Raw genomic sequence first — 18,228 nt, 5'->3', positions numbered from 1 at the left:
GTTTTTTAAAAAATATCCAAATGTTTTAAAGCATTAAATGATAGTTTGTTGTTAAAGTATTGTGATTTGCTTTTAACAGCCTCCACTGGTCAGCGATAAGTGTCAGATTTGGGTGGCTGCCTAATACAAAACCAACATTTCGGGTGGAAATTCTGGGGGTCGCCTATACACGAGTCTTTCTATACGATGGCATATATGGTAAAATGATTCCCAACAACATTGATACTATTGCCTTACCATAGTTCTAATCATACAGGAGGAGAAATCTATAAGAAAGAAGAGATTGAAGATTGAGGATTTCAGTATTTATTGGGATATGGACTCTGTGTTATTGGGGGATGTCTCTCCTTCTGATCTCCAGGTATGAATTTTGTTTATTTGGACTTTAATAAATCATTTATCACTTTGAACTGCACAGTGACATTGTTTAAAAGCGATGAAATATTATCTTCACAGAGGTAAATAAACCATCACTTGTGATGATCAATGTTCCACACAAATATATTAAATTGCAAGCAGTATATTGTTTCATGATTTGATTTATTAATGCAATGTGTAAATATTCTATCATCCAATTTCCTCATGCATTTCAGTTCATGGTAATCTTTGGATGAATTGGTCTTGCAGTTTGTTTTTTCGAATGCTTCACTTTAGCATCAATTTTAAATTAGTCTTTGAAGTACAGTACCACTAGCCTGTACGATTAGTCTCTTATTGAGGAAGTATTTGCAGAATTGGTGCAAATGTACATTTACCAACTATAAAATAGTCCTTGTCTAATGGTTTTCATGGCAGTTCTATACTCATCCTTATTCCTTCTCAATAGGGAAAAAAAAATCCTTGCTTGATACCTTTTCAAAATTCTTTGTTGGCTATCAAGGCTTGAAGGGACAGGAGTGGTAGGAAGACCCATAAATAAAACTTGTCTTTTGCTTTTGTATCGTAAGGTGAACACTTCCAATAAAAATGAGTTGCTGAGATTTCTATTCCCTATCTATATGAAAGTAGAACGTTTAACTTGGTCTCGATAAAGAATCCTATGATGAAGCTGTGTGTTAATTTACATGAGGGAAAAGGGATTAGTCTATCAGCACCTTGCATGTCACTTTTACTTTCCAGGACGCAATAGATCATTGCCTGGAAAACAGAGGTCACAAATACATACTTGAACCCGTCTGCGCTTCTGCACTTTTAAAGAGGAATGGAGCAAAAGAACCTTTGCGCTCCCGGAATACACCACGCATTGAATGTGATGTCAAACTGAAGACCATTCCCTTAAAACTTTCACAGGTAAGGCAATTTGCACCAAAAATAAAGAGTATGAGGGCCGATTACTAGGTATGCTAAATTCCTCAGTTTGTAAATCTTTTGGGCATCAATTTAACTTCTGTACTTTGTATCTGCCAGCAGATCTAAGTAATGATGCTGAAAGGAGGTTTTATTTTCAAATTGACTCAGATTGAAATGAGAGATGCTAGGATGTCAATTGTTTTTAAATGGTAAACAAATTACCATTTAAATATGAAACTTTGAAGTGTTTTCCATTGAGAGTGGGAAAGACGTGGATAGAGATTGCGGGGGGGAAATGTGAGGGAGAATTTCTTCATTCAAATGGTGGTGGGAGTGTGGAAAGAGCATCCGGCCAAAGTAGTAGATGCGGGCTTGATTTTATAATTTAAGGAAAGTTGGATAGATATATGGGCATATGGAAGGTTATTTGCTTGTGCAGGTCAATGGGACTAGGTGGGAGAAGGTTTTCGGCATGGACTAGAAGGGCCGAACTGGCCTGTTTCTGTGCTGTAATTGTTATATTGTATAAGCTGTACAAGCTGAAACTTCCACAGATGATTTTGTATCCATGGAGTGTTCACTGATAGGAATCTGTTAACACTAATTGTGAAATAGATACTATCCATATCTTTCCTAAGTCTCTAACACAGATTTCCTGTGGTTAAGAGAAAGGTGAGCATTCATTTAAGATGGGAGACAAAGACATTTAGGCTGCAATATCATTTGGAGTCAACTTCTTCATGGTCTAAAACTTTTATGTAAGTTTCAGTATGTGTGTTTAAGCCTATTTAAACAATGTGAAACACAAGATCCCTGGCCTCCCTCTGGCGACCACTCTGCTGCGTTCCTGGATACTAGTGTTCCCAATTTCAGCTCCAGTCTTATATCTGGCCCACAGTTAGGACCCTGGCACCAGCTGCAGAAGTAGCCTCATTGATATCACCTGCTACATTTATGGCACCTAATGTTCCCATGACTTCCACCATGCACCCAGGCCACTCCAATTCTGACTGCAAATTCACCTACATTCCTGACTCCAGCCCAACTTCAACCCTGGCTCTGGCAGCAGACCAACGATTGATTTCTCTCTACTTACCAGAACCAAAGATTAAATGCCATCTATATGGTGGGAACTGGGATTCCCCAGACTGCAGAAGAGCGGTTTCTGGAGGAATAGGGTATATAAATGGATATGTGGATACGCTGATAGTAAGTTAGTGGTTAGCGTGAACTTGATATAAAACATTTCCTTCCAAGTCAAAAAGCACAAAGATTTGCCTTCATTTAGTTTGGAAGGAAGCCCTTTATCAGAACAGATTTTTACGGTTTTTCTTAGCTGTTTTGTTTAATTTAATTTATTTTTTAAATTTAGACATACAGCATGGTAACAGGCCATTTCAGCCCACAATTCTGTGCTGCCCAACTTACACCCAATTAACCAGAACATTTTGAATGGTGGGAGGAAACCAGAGCCCCCCAGGGAAACCTCAAGCAGGAACATTACAGTTTGTAGGATTTTTTTTTTGCTGAAGAGCAGTTTGACTTTGAATAGAGAGAGTTGAAGCCCTGAAAACTTCTGTGATTTCATCTTGGACGTGCTTTTGGAGCGGAGGTTCACTCCAGTCCACATGGACTAGTTAGCATTGAACCTATTATCATTTGTAAACTTCAAATATAAGGGATAAATTTAAATTTTAATCAAACTGGGTAATTTTAAAGTGGACATTTCTTTCTCTTTGTACTTGCAAACTCTAGGTTGGTTATTGTATGTGTTTTTCTTTGTGTTCAGGTGCAGTACCAGCAATTGATGACATTTTTGAAAGAAATAGAAAGGAAAGAACAGCAACTTAAATTAAGAAAATGGAGACCTAAAGTTCCCATCAAATCGAAGTAAGCCTCTCTTCAGTTTAATTTCGTTTAACTTTGTAAATTGACCTTTCTCTCTCTCTCTCTGTCTCTCACACACACACACACACACACACACACACACACACACACCTTGTTATATGTAAGGAAAGCATTTTCATCTACACACCCAGAATGCTATCAGTGGGGATCTAATGAGCAAGGCTAGTTGAATTGTGCCATCTTTCCCCTTAATAATCTATGACAAATCAAAATATAATCTCTTCAATTAATCCTGGTGAAAACCTCACTTGTTCAGTTGCTGTTAGGCTAATTTAATTTGAAATTGTTAAATGGAAAAAAAAAAGTAGAAAATTATTGTTCTGTACAGTGTATAATTTATCAAAGATGCCTTCTCCTCCCATGCTTTAACTATGTTCCTAACAAAAGCAAAGTAGTGCAGACGTTGAAAGCCTCATGGAATCTAAAACATTGTGGAACCACTCAATCAGGAAGCATCTGTGAAAAGTGTTAAAACTTCAACACATTGGTATTTTGAAACTGGGCAAATGTATTTTCACCAAATGCAGAAAGGCAAGAAATCAGAGTAATTGGAAAGATGGTAGATGGGAGAAATTAAATAATGAAAAGGCAAAAAGAATAACATAATGACAAAATGCTGGAAATAATCAATCAAGAAATAGTGGAATTTAGAATTTAAAATGACTAGCAAACATAAGCTTAAAGGTTACATTTATTGACTAAATAGTTATTCTGCAAAGTGGTCACCCACTTTGGATTGATGTGACAAGCATTGTGGAGAAACATTGCCTTTTCAATTATATCAGTAGCTATATTTTCCCTTCAATATGATCATATCTGCAAAATAGTAAACTTACCAAGTTTACCAACTAATTTTTGCTTTTCAAGTTCATGTATAAGCAAATTTTAAATAATGAACAGATATTTACAAAAAAAAAACATTTCATAATTTTAAAGTAGATGATAATGGAGCAAGGACTGATACTGTGATCTTCTAAATTTCTCAATTGGGAAGCTTTCCCGTAGATTGGAGAATTCCTGTTATCCGGAATTCAAGCAACTGGCAAATAAGTCGTGGAAAATAAATAGATAAAAAAAGCACTGGTTTAAAATTGGTGTGCCATTAGTTCACCAATCATGCAACATGTAATCTTAAGCATCTGGAAAATTCACTTATCCGGCCTAAACCTATAGATGTTGGATACCAGGGGTTTCACTGCAACATTCCACTGTTTATTAAAGGTGAAAAAGAGATCAGGAAATTATCAATTAGCCTTACAGCTAATGACAGGAAATTATCATAAAATCCACAAAGATGGAGTAAAGAACATCTCTTGAAGGGAGATAGATAAGAGCATGCTTAGCCAACTTTTTAATTGTTAAGGAAGAGACTTAATAGTGAAGTGACTGGTTGGCAATTTTATTGTCCTATAACAAAGACTCTTAAGAGCTAAAGATGAAGCCTCTTGAAATCAAAACATTATTGATCTGATTGGTTAAGCCATTAGCTGAGTAGCAGGAAGGGCAGAGATAAAGGGGATATACTTCAATAGTCACACAGACAAACTGTATAGTTATATACCTACAGTAGATTGGCAATGACATAAAGAGGGAGGCAACATAATACGCATAATTGATAGATTCTCAATATTACAAAGAGATATGAATGGGTAAAATGATTGGTAAATTTCTGACAGGATCTCAGTATAGATTATGTGGGGACATCCACTTTAGACTCTCGAATGCTTTTTAAATGGAACTCTTAGAAGACGAGCGGCTTTATGCATCAGGTTAAAAAATCAAGAAGAAAAATGGATTGCTGACCTTGTCTAGAGCAGCAATTCTCAACAGGGGTCATATGTCCCTTTGAAGGGGGGGGGGGTTGCACAGCACATTTAAGTGGGGCATTGGATTGAAATTATATTTTTTTTAATGAGGTAGATAGGAGAGGAGTATGGAAGAAAATACCTCAACATGACTGCCCATAAACTTTGAGCAGAGTTCTAAGGGAGCCATAGCCAAATAAAGGTTGAAAATGGCTGGTCTTTAGAACTAGAGTATTTGATAATATGCCTTAGTTATAAAAAATCCTGGTTAGATCTTACCTGCAGTAACGTGTTTGTTCTAAGGCTGCATCTTCTGAAGGTAATATTAGCCCTGTGAGAATGATCCATATCAAATTATGAGAGGTTGTGATCTTTGAAATTCAGGCGATTAAAGGGCGATTTAATGTAAGTTTTAACTATGTACTCACAGCAGAAAGAAGAGACACCTGCCTACGTTGCTTGAGAAATATAGTTGAAAGACCAGAGCTAAATAATAGGTGCCATATTTTTCAAGGATGAAGTCAAGAAAATTTTTCTGCTTGGGAAATATTAATTTGGAACTTTCTCCTGTAAGCCACCATGGCTAAAATTGGCAGCTAAGACAATATTAGTTGAAATTGGGTTAGGAATATCTGAAGAAGTGAGAAGGATGGGCTGATCTTACAAAATAGCAATTAAATAATTAGAAGGCCAGAGCTTAGGATCACTTAGAGACCAAGAGAAAATAGCTTCACTTTTTTTATGACACCAGTTGCTGTGGGCCTTAATTATAACTCCACAAGTCACCTACCAATAATGAACAAAGATCTCAATTGTAAGTTACCAATAGTGGAAAGATTTTGGAACAATATGAGTGTATTATTAAGACAAATTATGAAGGTAAAGATACAAAAAGATCCAAGAATATTTTTACTTGGGAAAATAATACATGAAAAAGATATAAAACTGATATTGGATAAATATCCAGAAGAATTTTTGAATATAGTAGTAGTGACTGCAAATAAATGGTAACATGGAAGACAGAAAATGTGGTAGATTAGGCAGATGGCATATTGAAATGCAAAATTGTATACCTTTAGAAAAAAATACGTATAGTTTAAGGAATCGAGTTGAAAACTTTTATAAAATTTGGAAACCATATATGGATTTTATGAATAAAATTCCATCCACCTTCTCCACTTCACCCACCCCTCTCAATTAGAAGCTACAAAAATAATCAGTGAATATTATATATGCTAATAATAATACTATATATGTAAAAATAGGTGTTCTTTTCTTTTTCTTCCTTCTTTTGGGAGGGAGAAAAATTTTGTATCATTATTATTGAATTATTCTTTTTTGTATTGATACAAATGATAAATAAATTTTCAATTTAAAAAATTGCAAGTTACCGCTGCCATGCCTGTTCTCCCGTTCAAAATACACTGGCCATCAGCACCAATTCCTCAGTCAAAACAACATCCACTCCACTGATTATTCTTTTGGTTTTTAATATGCTGCTATCTTCCTTTGCTCTGACCCATTTTTTGCTCATTCTCGTTCATTCATTGCTTGGTCTGAACTCAGTAAAGGGAAAGGTGTTTGCATTTATAATTGGAAATTTTCAAAACCTTTATGTTCTGGGCATCAGTAAGATTTTGATAGATAATTGAGCCTTTGCTCATTGGAGTCATAGCTTTGAATGAGAACTTTTTTTTATGATATCACGCAGCCATTTACTCTTGCATTTTTTTTTCTTTGTGTGATATCCCCATTGTTGAGCATTTACTGTGAACACTTCTTTGATTATAAACCAAATATGGTGCAATTAAAAATAATTGACCTGTGTTATTCATTCAGCCTTCCATTAAATTGGTCAGGTTGCTGCACCTATCCAGCTAAATGCAGAAATTCATAACTTGCTGAAAAGAACCACAAAAGCTGCAGGTGCTGGACTCTCAAGGAGACAAAGAATTGCTTGATGAACTCAGCAGGCCAGACAACATCCATGGGTAGAAATGGTCAGTCACCATTTCGAGTCGAAACTCTACCAAGACTTGATTGATAATTTGCTGTCCAGTCCACTCTGCTGCTCCAGGAATGTCATTGCTTTAGTGTCTTATCAGCAAATTCAATCTTCAAATAGATGGAATGGCCTAACGCTGCTCTGCTGTTGCGACGGAAATCCATGGTTTCTTTGTGAATATTAGGATTTTGACAGTGTGAAAATTCTTATTTATCACACTTAATTACTGCTGAACAATTCCTGCCTTATTTATTTATTTTATTTACTGTTCTTATTGTTGGAGACTCAGTCTAAATAACCCTTTTAGAACATAGAATGCTACTGCACAGTACAGGCCCTTCAGCCCACTATGTTGTACTGACTGATAGAAGCCTACTCAACTAACTAAACCTTGAGCCCCTAACACCCATAACTCTCTATTTTTTTGAATTTGCATGCCTGTCTAAAAGTCTTTTAAATGTCCCTGTTGTACTGGACTGCACCACCACCCCTGACAATGCATTTCAAGTGCCCAATACTCTGTGTGCATATATTAAAAAAAAACACTTATCCCCCCCCCCCTTCACTTTGGACAGATGTCCTCTGGTATTTGCTACTCTCGTTGGGGAACAAGGTGCGTGCCGTCCACTCTATCTATGCCTCTCGTAATCATGAAGACCTCTAGGCCACCTTTCATTCTTCTTTATTTCAAAGAGAAAAGCCCTAGCTTTGTTAACTTTGCCTCATAAGACTTGTTCTTCAACCAAGGCATCATCTCATCTGCATCCTCTCCATTGCTTCCACATTCTTCCACCAGAACTCCACACAATATTCCAAGTGAAGTCCAACCAGGGTTTTATAGGGCTGCAACATTACCTTGTAACCTATGAACACAATTCCCCTGACTAATGAAGGCCAGCATATCATAAGCCTTCTTAACTATCAATTTGAGTGGCATCCTTGAGAGAGCTATGCATTTGGACCCCAAGGTCCTTCTTCCACACTGTTCAGAATCCCACCTTTAACCATGTGCTCTGCCTTCCAGTTTGACCTTTTGCCTTTGACTTCAAGTATGACCTTTTACCTTTCTTAATTCTTTCATTTCACTTTCGGTAAATAATAAACATTGAATTAACTATCCTAATTTGCAATTCATCAGACTGTGTGGATCACTAAAGTGTCTTAAATCTGGCTTTGAGGTAAATGCATACACTGTACGTATATATTTAAATAGTCTGCTGACATCAAAATTCCCGACGCATGTTCAGAACTGAACCTTTTATCTTTTTTTACATCTTAAAGAAGAGAATTTGGGGACCAAACCATTCGCTGGTGTAATTCTTTCAGTGTAGCAATTATTTTGTATTTGAGTTCTATTTGGCAGCTCTTTCAGACAGGTAGACTGGAGTTCTGCTTGACATGTTTTGCCTAAAGTATTTGTAACCTCAAATGTATTGTTGTGGATATATTTATCTGCCCTCGTCTCTCAGAATAGTTTATTGATATAACTGGCTCCTCATGTCAGAGAAGAGTAAACCCTTTTTTTTTGTTAATCTCTTCTATCTGCCATATACTTTATATAATTTATTTTCGTAATGAATTCGTATGACGACCTCTATAATGAAAATTGTTTCTTTTGATCATGTGGTATGCTTGCCCATATAGCTTCTATTAAAGGTCATTATGGAGATAAAACAATACCTGCACTCCAGTACATTTTATTATTGGAATCTCACCATGTATTACCCGAAGATAGATCCAGCCATGCTGGCTGAAAGAATAACTTCGATGATCACCTCCCAATTTAATTACCTGCTATAATTTTAATTTCCTTTGATTATTGGTATTACTCATTTTGCGCTGTATCCCAAAGTCAAAACAGCATTAAGTGTCACGGGAGATCACCTATACATATACATCTGTAAAAGTTATTAATAAGACCATGTAAGCATCATTGAAGCATTTATTTCATTCTGGTTTTTTTTTCCTTTGCAAATAGTTCTCGTGAATGGTGGAATTTTGCTCTGAATGCCAATCTTGCTGAGATTCGTGAGCAGAGGAAGCGATTAAACTGGACCTTCGTCTTGCAACGAGCAAGGGACGCAGTATTCTATACAGTAAAATATCATGAAAAGCTGAAAGGAAATCTGAATTCATTAGAAGAAGAGGTGATATGATCTAGTTTAAGAATGACTTAAACAGTTTGACTTTTCACTAGTTTAAGAACAATTTTTAACTTTTTAATAATTTAGAGGAAAACATTTAATGACAGGACATCTTAAGGTCATTAGATATAGGAGGGGAATTTGGCCAATCAGCCCATTGGGTCTGCTCCACCAAGCAAATCATGGCTGATGTATTTTTCCTCTTAACCCTATTCTCCTCCCTTATCTCCATAGTCTAACCTTTTCTAATCAACATCTGCTTTAAATATGCCCATTGACTTGGCGTCCACAGCTGTCTTTGACATCAAATTCCACAAGTTCACCACCCTCTGGCTGAAGATACATGTCAAATGGTTTATCTGTCCCAGCTAGCCTGGCTGAACCTGGCATTTCTGATGAAAGATCCTTTGTGGTGGGGGTGAGTTATCCAGGATGGGGGTGGGGTGGGGGGGGGGTGAGTGCAGACATCTGAAAAAAATCGAATCCTTAAGATTTTCTGGATTGTCATTTGTGCAGTTATCATATTGGAGAAACTTTTCATTTTTTTCTAAATCCTTAGAGAAATCACATTTTATGAAGCTCGCACTCATATCCCTCTAATGCATGCTGCTGATCTGTTTTATTTTGTAGGAGGAGTTGGAGCGGATTGAAGAGGACCAGAGCTTTGAAGAACTGAAAATCCTACGAGAAATTGTATTTGAGCAGTTTAAGAAGCAAGATATACTGGCTGAGGTCAGCATTTTCAATTAAATATTACCCTTACGCAAAGTTAAGGTTTTGGGTCAAATGAACAACCAAGGTTCTTCAAGGCACTGCTCGTTAATTTGCGGATTCTCTTCATTGGAAGTGGTTCAGACACGACAAATCTGAGATAAAAGTCAGAATCCAGTTCTTGAGCCAAGCCAATTCTTAACATTCCACAGTCCCTTTGATAATTGTTAACCAAACTCCCTTGATAATGTATCCTGGATTCTTTTGATTTGATTTTAAATTTAGAGTTAGACATTCATCATAGTAAACAGGCCCTTCCTGCCCACGAAATGTAAAGTAATTTGAAAACAAAAACCAGTATTGTAGTCTTTAATTATGTAAAGTTCATTTTAATCAGGTAATTCTGTAATTTACAAAATTTACCTTCAAACCCCGGGTTGTTGGCACTATAACAGCATTGTGCCAACTGCAGCCCTAACCATGCCACCATCATAATTCAACCCCCCCCCCTCCCCCCCCCAGGGTAACATGGTTGGCGTAGTGGTTAGTGCAATGCCTTTACAGTGCCAGCGATCAGGCCTGGGGTTCGAATCCCACACAGTCAAAGGAGTTTCTACGTTCTCCCCATGTCCACGTGATTTTTCCCTTGGGGCTCCAGTTTCCTCCCACCATTCAAATCATACTGGGGCATATAAGTTAATTGGGGTGTAAATTGGGCGGCACAGACTTGTTGGCCTGTTACCGTGCTGTATGTCTAAATTAAGTTTACAGATAAAGCCTTACCAATATACTTAATACTAACAAAGATAAAGATGTAGTAAGCAGGGATGGGGGACACTTTGGGAGAATTGCCCCAGCAGCGAGTGACATCGGCTGGCTTTTTATCCTGGGTGCTGGCATTTTTTTTCAAACACCACTTTATTCAAACAGCTACTGTGGGCAGGGCTTGTCAAGGGCACTCTGCTGGGTGAATGTTTGCTCCAATCTTCACCAAAGGGTTGTGTGTTGCTTCAGAGAACATTGACTTTAATAATTTTGAACTTTTATTTAAATTTTTATTTATTCTTGTTTATTTTTTATTTTATTGCTGGGTTGCTTTGGTTGCCAATTGCTCAAATTCTGGATACTGGGGATTTTAATGTAAATGACAATGCCACAGCCAGTGAAAGTGAAGATAAGAGGGTAAAATCGCTACCAATCAAGCTGCGTCATTGAAATAGCTTTATATGCAGTTCACCACTATCAACTTCATACTGCTGGAGAAATTATCTATATGCATTGAAGGAAGATATTGAACAGAGCACTAGAAGTAAATATGATCTGATTGCCATTACAGAAGCATGGTTGCAGGAAAACATAGATTGGGACTGTTTATTAACATGAAGAAGAAAGGTGACCAAACTTGAGGAAAAGGCAAATGGATCACAGTGCAGTACTGTGAACTGAAGAGCCTTCCATAGTAGAATGGGGCCATATAGGAACTACTACTGTATATTTCATGTATTTAAATAGCTTCAAAAACAATTAAAAATCGTTAAACATATATTTTTAAACTTTTTACAAAGTGAATAAAATGTAAGCAAAAATGTAAAAACTAAAACTAGAATAGTGAAATATTTAATAAGACTCAAAACACTGAAAAGTGTTAATTTTTAACGTAAGCCCTTTGCAACATCTGCTCTCCACTGAAATGAACAGAAAAGCACTTGCACACTAGCTCCAGTCTGGCACAGGTTAATGACTAGGGGTATTGGAGCATTCCTGGAACTTAATGCTCACATGGTGAACTTCATGAAATGCCAAGCAACAGAATGCACTCATCATGACTTATGAATTCTGACTGCAAATTTGAAATATCTTTCTCTACGCACAAGTGAAAATCCTGAAGTCGTAGACCACTGCCTGTAAAATTGGCAGATTCACAGCTATTTCAGTTTGAAATCTAAGACCATTTTTTACCGAAAATTGTCAAGAAATATTTGTGCTGCATCTTTGCTTAACAAAAGCTGGAAATGACAAATTTTTAATTGGGAGCCCAATTTGAGGAAGTGCTGTGCTCCATGATAATACAGTGAGGTTTAATGGAGCTTTTCTACTTGTGTTGAGTGGAATACTGCTTATAATGTGGTTTGGGAAAAAAAATATTAAAATTGTCTTCCATTATCTAACTTTGATGTTCTTGGGTTGGCTTGGGCTGACACAGAATGTGGAAATTACTGAACGTTTAAAGTTCTTTGATCATTCTGACAGAAACTGCGGGGGCCTCCATCAGAAGAAACTCTCGGCTCTTCCTTGCACTCAAAGTCAATACATGGAAACCGTAGTGGCGTGATCCAGTATCTGCAATCTTGGTTCCCTGGATGGGGTGGCTGGTATGGCTACTCTCAAAATTCACAACAAATTGAACGGGGTGAAAGTGTAGAAGATCTTGCAGCGGAAGTGCAGCAACAGTGGAACCAAGAAGAGTCCCTCGGTATGATGAGATTTGCATTTGTGCTACCTTTCAATGGTTAACTGAGATGCTAAAGGTCCAGTGCAAGATCGCCTCCCTTTATCTTGGAACGTGTATTTTTGGCCGTTGTGCTTGAGAAAATTTCCTGACTGTGGCCTCTATCTGCTTAAAATATTGAATTGGGCGTTACATGGCCCATGTTCGTGCGATGTCTCAGAAGGAATTCTCTCTTGGTGCTCTTGATCAGACTGCTGGGCGAGTGGTGCCTTTTTACAGGGAAACAAATTTGATGTAAATATCCATGAGGAATCTTAAATATGAAGTTGACCCCCCCCCCCATTGTCATTATGTTTTTTAAAAGCACTTAAATTTTATTAGAAATAAACCATTACCAGCAATCCTCTGTAAAGTGCAAAGCTTTTGCAAACTTACAAATTTCTCCCGAAGTCTGAGGGTCCAATTCTGGCACTAATCACAGGGACTTGTGGCTACAGGGTGCAACTGGAGCATGCCTGTGGTTCAGAAGGAATCTCCCTTAGAAGACCCTTTGTTAAACCCTCATCCTTCCTTGCCCTTTCCACAGAACCTCCTCCTTTCTTCATTTCCATGGATGCCACAGATCTCTTGAAACAAGCTGATGTTTCCATGGAAATGTGGACAAGGCAAACTGCTGCCTGTTCCGCAAACAACAGTGCTTGTGAAACTCGTCGGCTCAGTTTTCAAGTTTTGTGTGGAATTTGTGATTAGGGATGTACCAAAAATGCCCAAAATCTGATTATTACTTGATAATCAACACCTATAATAAGACATTTATGCTATTATTTCTAGACTTTCTTTTTCAAATTGGAAAGTTTATATTGGCAATGTGGCTATTTTCCAAAACAACCAATAGAATTATATAAAGCCTGAAATCTCAGGCAGTGGGTAATTTTCTTGCAGAATTGCCAGCAAAGGCAATTTTTGTCATATGTTGCACATCTCTTATTGGGGGTTGGTCAGCTATCTATCACACTGATTTAGAGCTCAGCCATAAGTCACAATCCACTTAAGATGAAGGCATTTCATTTATTATGAAGTGCTTTGACCTTTTCAGTTTAGTCTTTACCATGTGCTCCTTTGCTGTGCTTCCCACAGGGGATGGAATTTGCTTTCTTTCATTCATTCATGAAATAGAAGACCACTTGATGCCATCTGTATAGTTTCCAGAATAGGCCGATGGGCCATCATTAGGGATATTTCTTCTCCAGAATCCAATTTAACAAATCAAACTTCCTATTCCTTATCATCTTCCTGGTTCAGATAATCTATCTCTTAAATTAATTGGACAACTTTCTTTTGTCAGATGGTGATGAAATCTTTAACACAATGGCTGATACGTCAACCATGAACACGTTTACAAGGAGGGACCATGTTTTCATTAAACTGAACTTTCTGTTACAAAGCGGGACCATCAGCTTGCTCAGTCATGAAAAGGAGACTAATCATGGTGGAACAGAGACTGTTTTTGTGGAACTGGAGTTTTCAGGTGATTTTTCAAAGATGTTTACAAGCAATCTTAATTTATCCTCAGTCAATTCTTGATGAAGGATCACACATCAATGTGCAGGGAACAGTAACTTTACAAAAAAACGAACTAAAGGTAAGGCAAGTATGCATAAGATTTGTAGATGATGACGGAAAAAGAACAAACTGCTTAATAACCTTGTTGAAATAGATTAGTTCACCTATAAGTATATGAAAAAATCTAAAGAGTGAGTCTCTTGGTACTGGGTGTTTTTCCAGGTTACCAAAAAAAATTAAATGAGCAGGGTGAAAAAAGTGACTTATTAATGGGGTGCAACAGGAACAATGCAAAGTTCAGTGGGGAAAATAGAATATAGTAACATAATACAGTATAACTTATTAATGGGGTGCAACAGGAACAATGCAAAGTTCAGTGGGGAAAATAGAATATAGTAACAATACAGTATAACTTATTAATGGGGTGCAACAGGAACAATGCAAAGTTCAGTGGGGAAAATAGAATATAGTAACATAATACAGTATAACTTATTAATGGGGTGCAACAGGAACAATGCAAAGTTCAGTGGGGAAAATAGAATATAATAACATAATACAGTATAACTTATTAATGGGGTGCAACAGGAACAATGCAAAGTTCAGTGGGGAAAATAGAATATAGTAACATAATACAGTATAACTTATTAATGGGGTGCAACAGGAACAATGCAAAGTTCAGTGGAGAAAATAGAATATAGTAACATAATACAGTATAACTTGTCTCTCTGAAACACTTCTAAGGGCCAGAAGCACACGCATAGATTTCATACCTCTTGAGAATTAATTCCTTGAGAAGTAATCCATCTACCTTCTGCCTCTGTTTTTGTTGCGACCATCTGACGACAGCTCTTGTCTATTCAAGTTTGACTTCTAGTTCATTTGTCATCTCAATGTACCATTACAACCTAACAAAACAACCTGCTCCGGTCCATGGTGCAAACAGACATACGACACATATACAGACGCACCATACATATACACTGAACATATATTAAAATAATATTATTAATATGCTGTAGAGTCACGGAGAATTATTTTAGCAGTCTCACTGCCCATGGAAAGAAACTTTTCCTCAGCTTGGTGGTTCTGTATCTTTTGTAATATTTCTGCATCTTTTTCCCAATGGGAGTAGCTGGAAGATGATGTCTATGGAGATAAGGGTCCCTTCTTAATTTTGCGAGTTCATTTTGAAAACGATCAGGGTAAATCACACCTAATGTGCTGCCTTCAACATCACTAATCCAACTGCAGCTCCAGCCAAAGATTTTAATCAGCTGATTCATTCTGGGGCTTGGCTTAACAGGTGATCAAAGTTCTGCAGGATTTGCTGAGCAGGAGGTCAGCTTCAGGAACCAGCCAAGTATGTTAGAGTTGACCTTTGCTTGCATGAAGCTCATTACTAGCCCGTGATAAATATGCTAGGACCTTGCTTATCTGGTAGAGACTGAAGTTACATTGAGTAAGGAAGTGGTGAGTTTGGAAACCTTGTGATTTACTGAGGCAGGCCAGACATTTCATGTGACCTTCTATTATACTGTAAAATGTTTTATCATCTGAAAGCAGCATAAAAACAATTGCATCATTCTTTTGTATTATCTTCAGGAGTAAAAATTGGTGTGGAGTCCTCCCCTCGGACGGAATCTTCCTTGTTCTCTCTTCAGCTGGGAGGCCTGTTCTTGCAAGACTTGGCAACGCAAGGCTCCTTATTCCCTGTCCTTGTTTCACCCAAACCAGTAGGTGTCAGTAATCAATGGCTGATTTCAACTTGGGGGAGAAATAGTTTTTTTGTTTTGTTCTGATTTATGATCTGATGAAATGTAATGTTTGTGTGTTATGCATGAATGAAGCAAGAATTGCTTCGTCTGTTACTCGGTTATCCAATTTGCCACCAGCCTTGGAATTGAGCTGTTGGTAGGTGGTATGCAACTCTTAAAATTTCAACGAATTGATGATGATGAGTTTATAGTGATTCACATTGAACAATATACAAATGCACCAAAATTCTTGCTGCAGCCAGAGGTACTTGTAAAGCAAAACTATAACAGTAAATTAATTGAATTAAGTTAAAAGAGACAATAAGTACGTGAGATAGATAGAAAGAAACTGTTCCAGAACCGAAAGGTGCTGGTTTTCTTGATTTTATCTTAAGAATGCAATGAGAAGCGGTGGTGACCAGGGTGGTGTGAGTCCTTTATGATACTGGCTGTCTTTTTGACGCAGCGCCTCACATAAATGTCTGCAGTGGAAGGTTCTATGACCAACCTGGCTAAGGTTGCTACCTTCTGCAACCCTCTGTATTCCTGGGCACTTGAATTGCCAAACCAGGCTGTTATGCAACCAGCCTTTATACTTTCCATAGTGCATCTGTAGATCCGATAGTGTATTCAACAACATACCGAATCTCCTCAGACTTCTTCAAAAGTAGAGGTGTTGGTGAGTGTTCTTCACAGTTGCCTCAATATCCTGGTTACAGGAGGGGTCTTCTGAAATGCGGACTAATAGAATCCTGAACGTTCTGACTCTCTCCATCTTTTTCCCCATCATTGCAGACCAGTGTGGGGTCACGCAGCCTCTCCTTTTAAAAAAAAATCAACAATCAGCCCCTTGGTCTTCGTGATGTTGAGAACAAGATTCCTGTTCTGGTGGTACCACCCCGCCACATTCTTGTTCTCCATCCTAAATTTCTACTCACTATTTCCATTTATTCAGTGAACAACAGTGGTGTCATCAGCAAATTTGTAGATTGAATTTGGGTTTACAAGGAACAAAGTAGGGGACTAATTGAGCAGTATGGTGATCTTCTCCAATCAGTAATGGATATCTTGAAGCATATTTATGAAAGCTTCCTTGATTATCTCAATTCTACTTAAGCTTAAAATCCACTTTGACCATAATTTGTATGGTCTCTTGGATAGGTAATTTCCTCCTTGGCTTTGAAGCCCAATTTTATGAAAAACGAAACAAAATAAAGTATGAATTATCACTACATATAACTGTGTGCGCACGTCATTGTCTTTAGATTTTATCTGATGGACCTGCACTGAATTTTAAGGTATTTTGTAATAGTTTGTCTCATGACATTTAAAAAAGAATTGCATCTGATCATCTCATTACAAGGAAAGATGTGGAAGCTATGGAGAGGGTGCAGAGGAGATTTACCAGGATGTTGCCTGGATTGAAAAATGTCTTATGAGGCAAGGTTAGCAGAGCTGAGCTTTTCGCTTTGGAGCAAAGAAGGATGAGAGGTGACTTAATAGAGGTCGACAAAATTATGAGAAGCATAGATAAGGTAGACAGTCAGCCCCTTTTTTTCCCAGGGTGGGAAAGCATCAGAGGACATCTGTACAAAGTGAAGGAAAGAAACTTTAGAGGAGAGATAAGGAGTAAGTTTTATTTTTATTGCCAGAGATGGTGGTGGAGGCTGGAGCAATAGGGGCATTTAATAGTCTCTTCGACATGTACATGGATGAAAAATAAATAGAGGGTTATGAGGTAGGGAAGGTTTAGTATTTTTTCGAAGGGTCTCTACTGTGTTGTAATGTTCTATGTAATCTATCAGCCTTAAGTCATAGGTGCATGTATTCAATATGAAATCATGCTTCATGGACAATAATGAAGTCAGAAAATGCAATAGAAAGAATTGTCTAGACCATAGGTCAATATTTTTCAATAAAATTGAAAATTTGCCTTTTATTTGGGGCTTTTTAAAGATAATTTGGACTTTCAGAATCCTGAAGGGGTGGCACAGTTGACATAGTGGTTAGCACAACGCCTTTACAGCACCAGCAAATAGGACTGGGGTTCGAATCCCGTGCTGTCTATAAGGATTGGTATGTTATCCCTGTGTCTGCTTGGGTTTTCTCTGTGGGTTCAGGTTTCCTCCCACTGTTCGAAACATACTGGAGGTGTAGGTTAATTGGATTAAATTGGGCGGCACAGACTCGTGGGCCAAAATGGCCCGTTACAGTGCCCTATGTCTAAATTTAAATATTTTAAATTTGAGGGGTCTCTCTAAACGTCTTTGGATGTTTTCCCAGATAGGAAAGTTTGGGCTAAATTATTTAGTGATTAGTACCATAGAAACACATTTCATATTATGTGCTTCCTTCCTACATTAACAGGAAAAAGATGCTTCCAGCTTATTACAGACATTGGGTATGCGTTCCACTTTACCTGAGACAGCTGATATGCATCAAGGTGAGGCAATGTGCTGCAGTGTTCTTTTTTATTGTTGAGATTTTTCATGAAAGCAGTTTGCAGTTAAGATCCAGGCACAAGGAACAACAATTTGAGTCTTGTCAGAAAAGGTTCTGTGTAATTATATTTTGCCACCTAATTTCCAGGAGGGAGGGT

General features: G+C 37.7%; 1 protein-coding gene across 7 annotated transcripts in view; it reads left to right on the top strand.

Annotated features, from left to right (window-relative positions):
- Nucleotides 1-18,228, top strand: part of vps13d (vacuolar protein sorting 13 homolog D) — a 234,188-nt gene that overhangs the window by 15,845 nt on the left and 200,115 nt on the right. For all 7 annotated transcript variants that reach the window (XM_069918981.1, XM_069918980.1, XM_069918987.1 and 4 more), the window contains 9 exons: nucleotides 257-361; nucleotides 1,120-1,290; nucleotides 3,080-3,180; nucleotides 8,987-9,155; nucleotides 9,783-9,884; nucleotides 12,114-12,336; nucleotides 13,658-13,840; nucleotides 15,478-15,608; nucleotides 17,997-18,072. In XM_069918981.1, coding sequence (XP_069775082.1) covers nucleotides 257-361; nucleotides 1,120-1,290; nucleotides 3,080-3,180; nucleotides 8,987-9,155; nucleotides 9,783-9,884; nucleotides 12,114-12,336; nucleotides 13,658-13,840; nucleotides 15,478-15,608; nucleotides 17,997-18,072 — 1,261 coding nt within the window. The remainder of the gene's footprint in view (nucleotides 1-256; nucleotides 362-1,119; nucleotides 1,291-3,079; nucleotides 3,181-8,986; nucleotides 9,156-9,782; nucleotides 9,885-12,113; nucleotides 12,337-13,657; nucleotides 13,841-15,477; nucleotides 15,609-17,996; nucleotides 18,073-18,228) is intronic.

The sequence above is a fragment of the Narcine bancroftii genome, chromosome 2 (assembly GCF_036971445.1).
Source record: "Narcine bancroftii isolate sNarBan1 chromosome 2, sNarBan1.hap1, whole genome shotgun sequence".
In the NCBI taxonomy this organism is placed as follows: domain Eukaryota; kingdom Metazoa; phylum Chordata; class Chondrichthyes; order Torpediniformes; family Narcinidae; genus Narcine; species Narcine bancroftii.
Note: the sequence above shows the minus strand (reverse complement) of the source record. Positions and strands in the feature narration are given on the sequence as shown.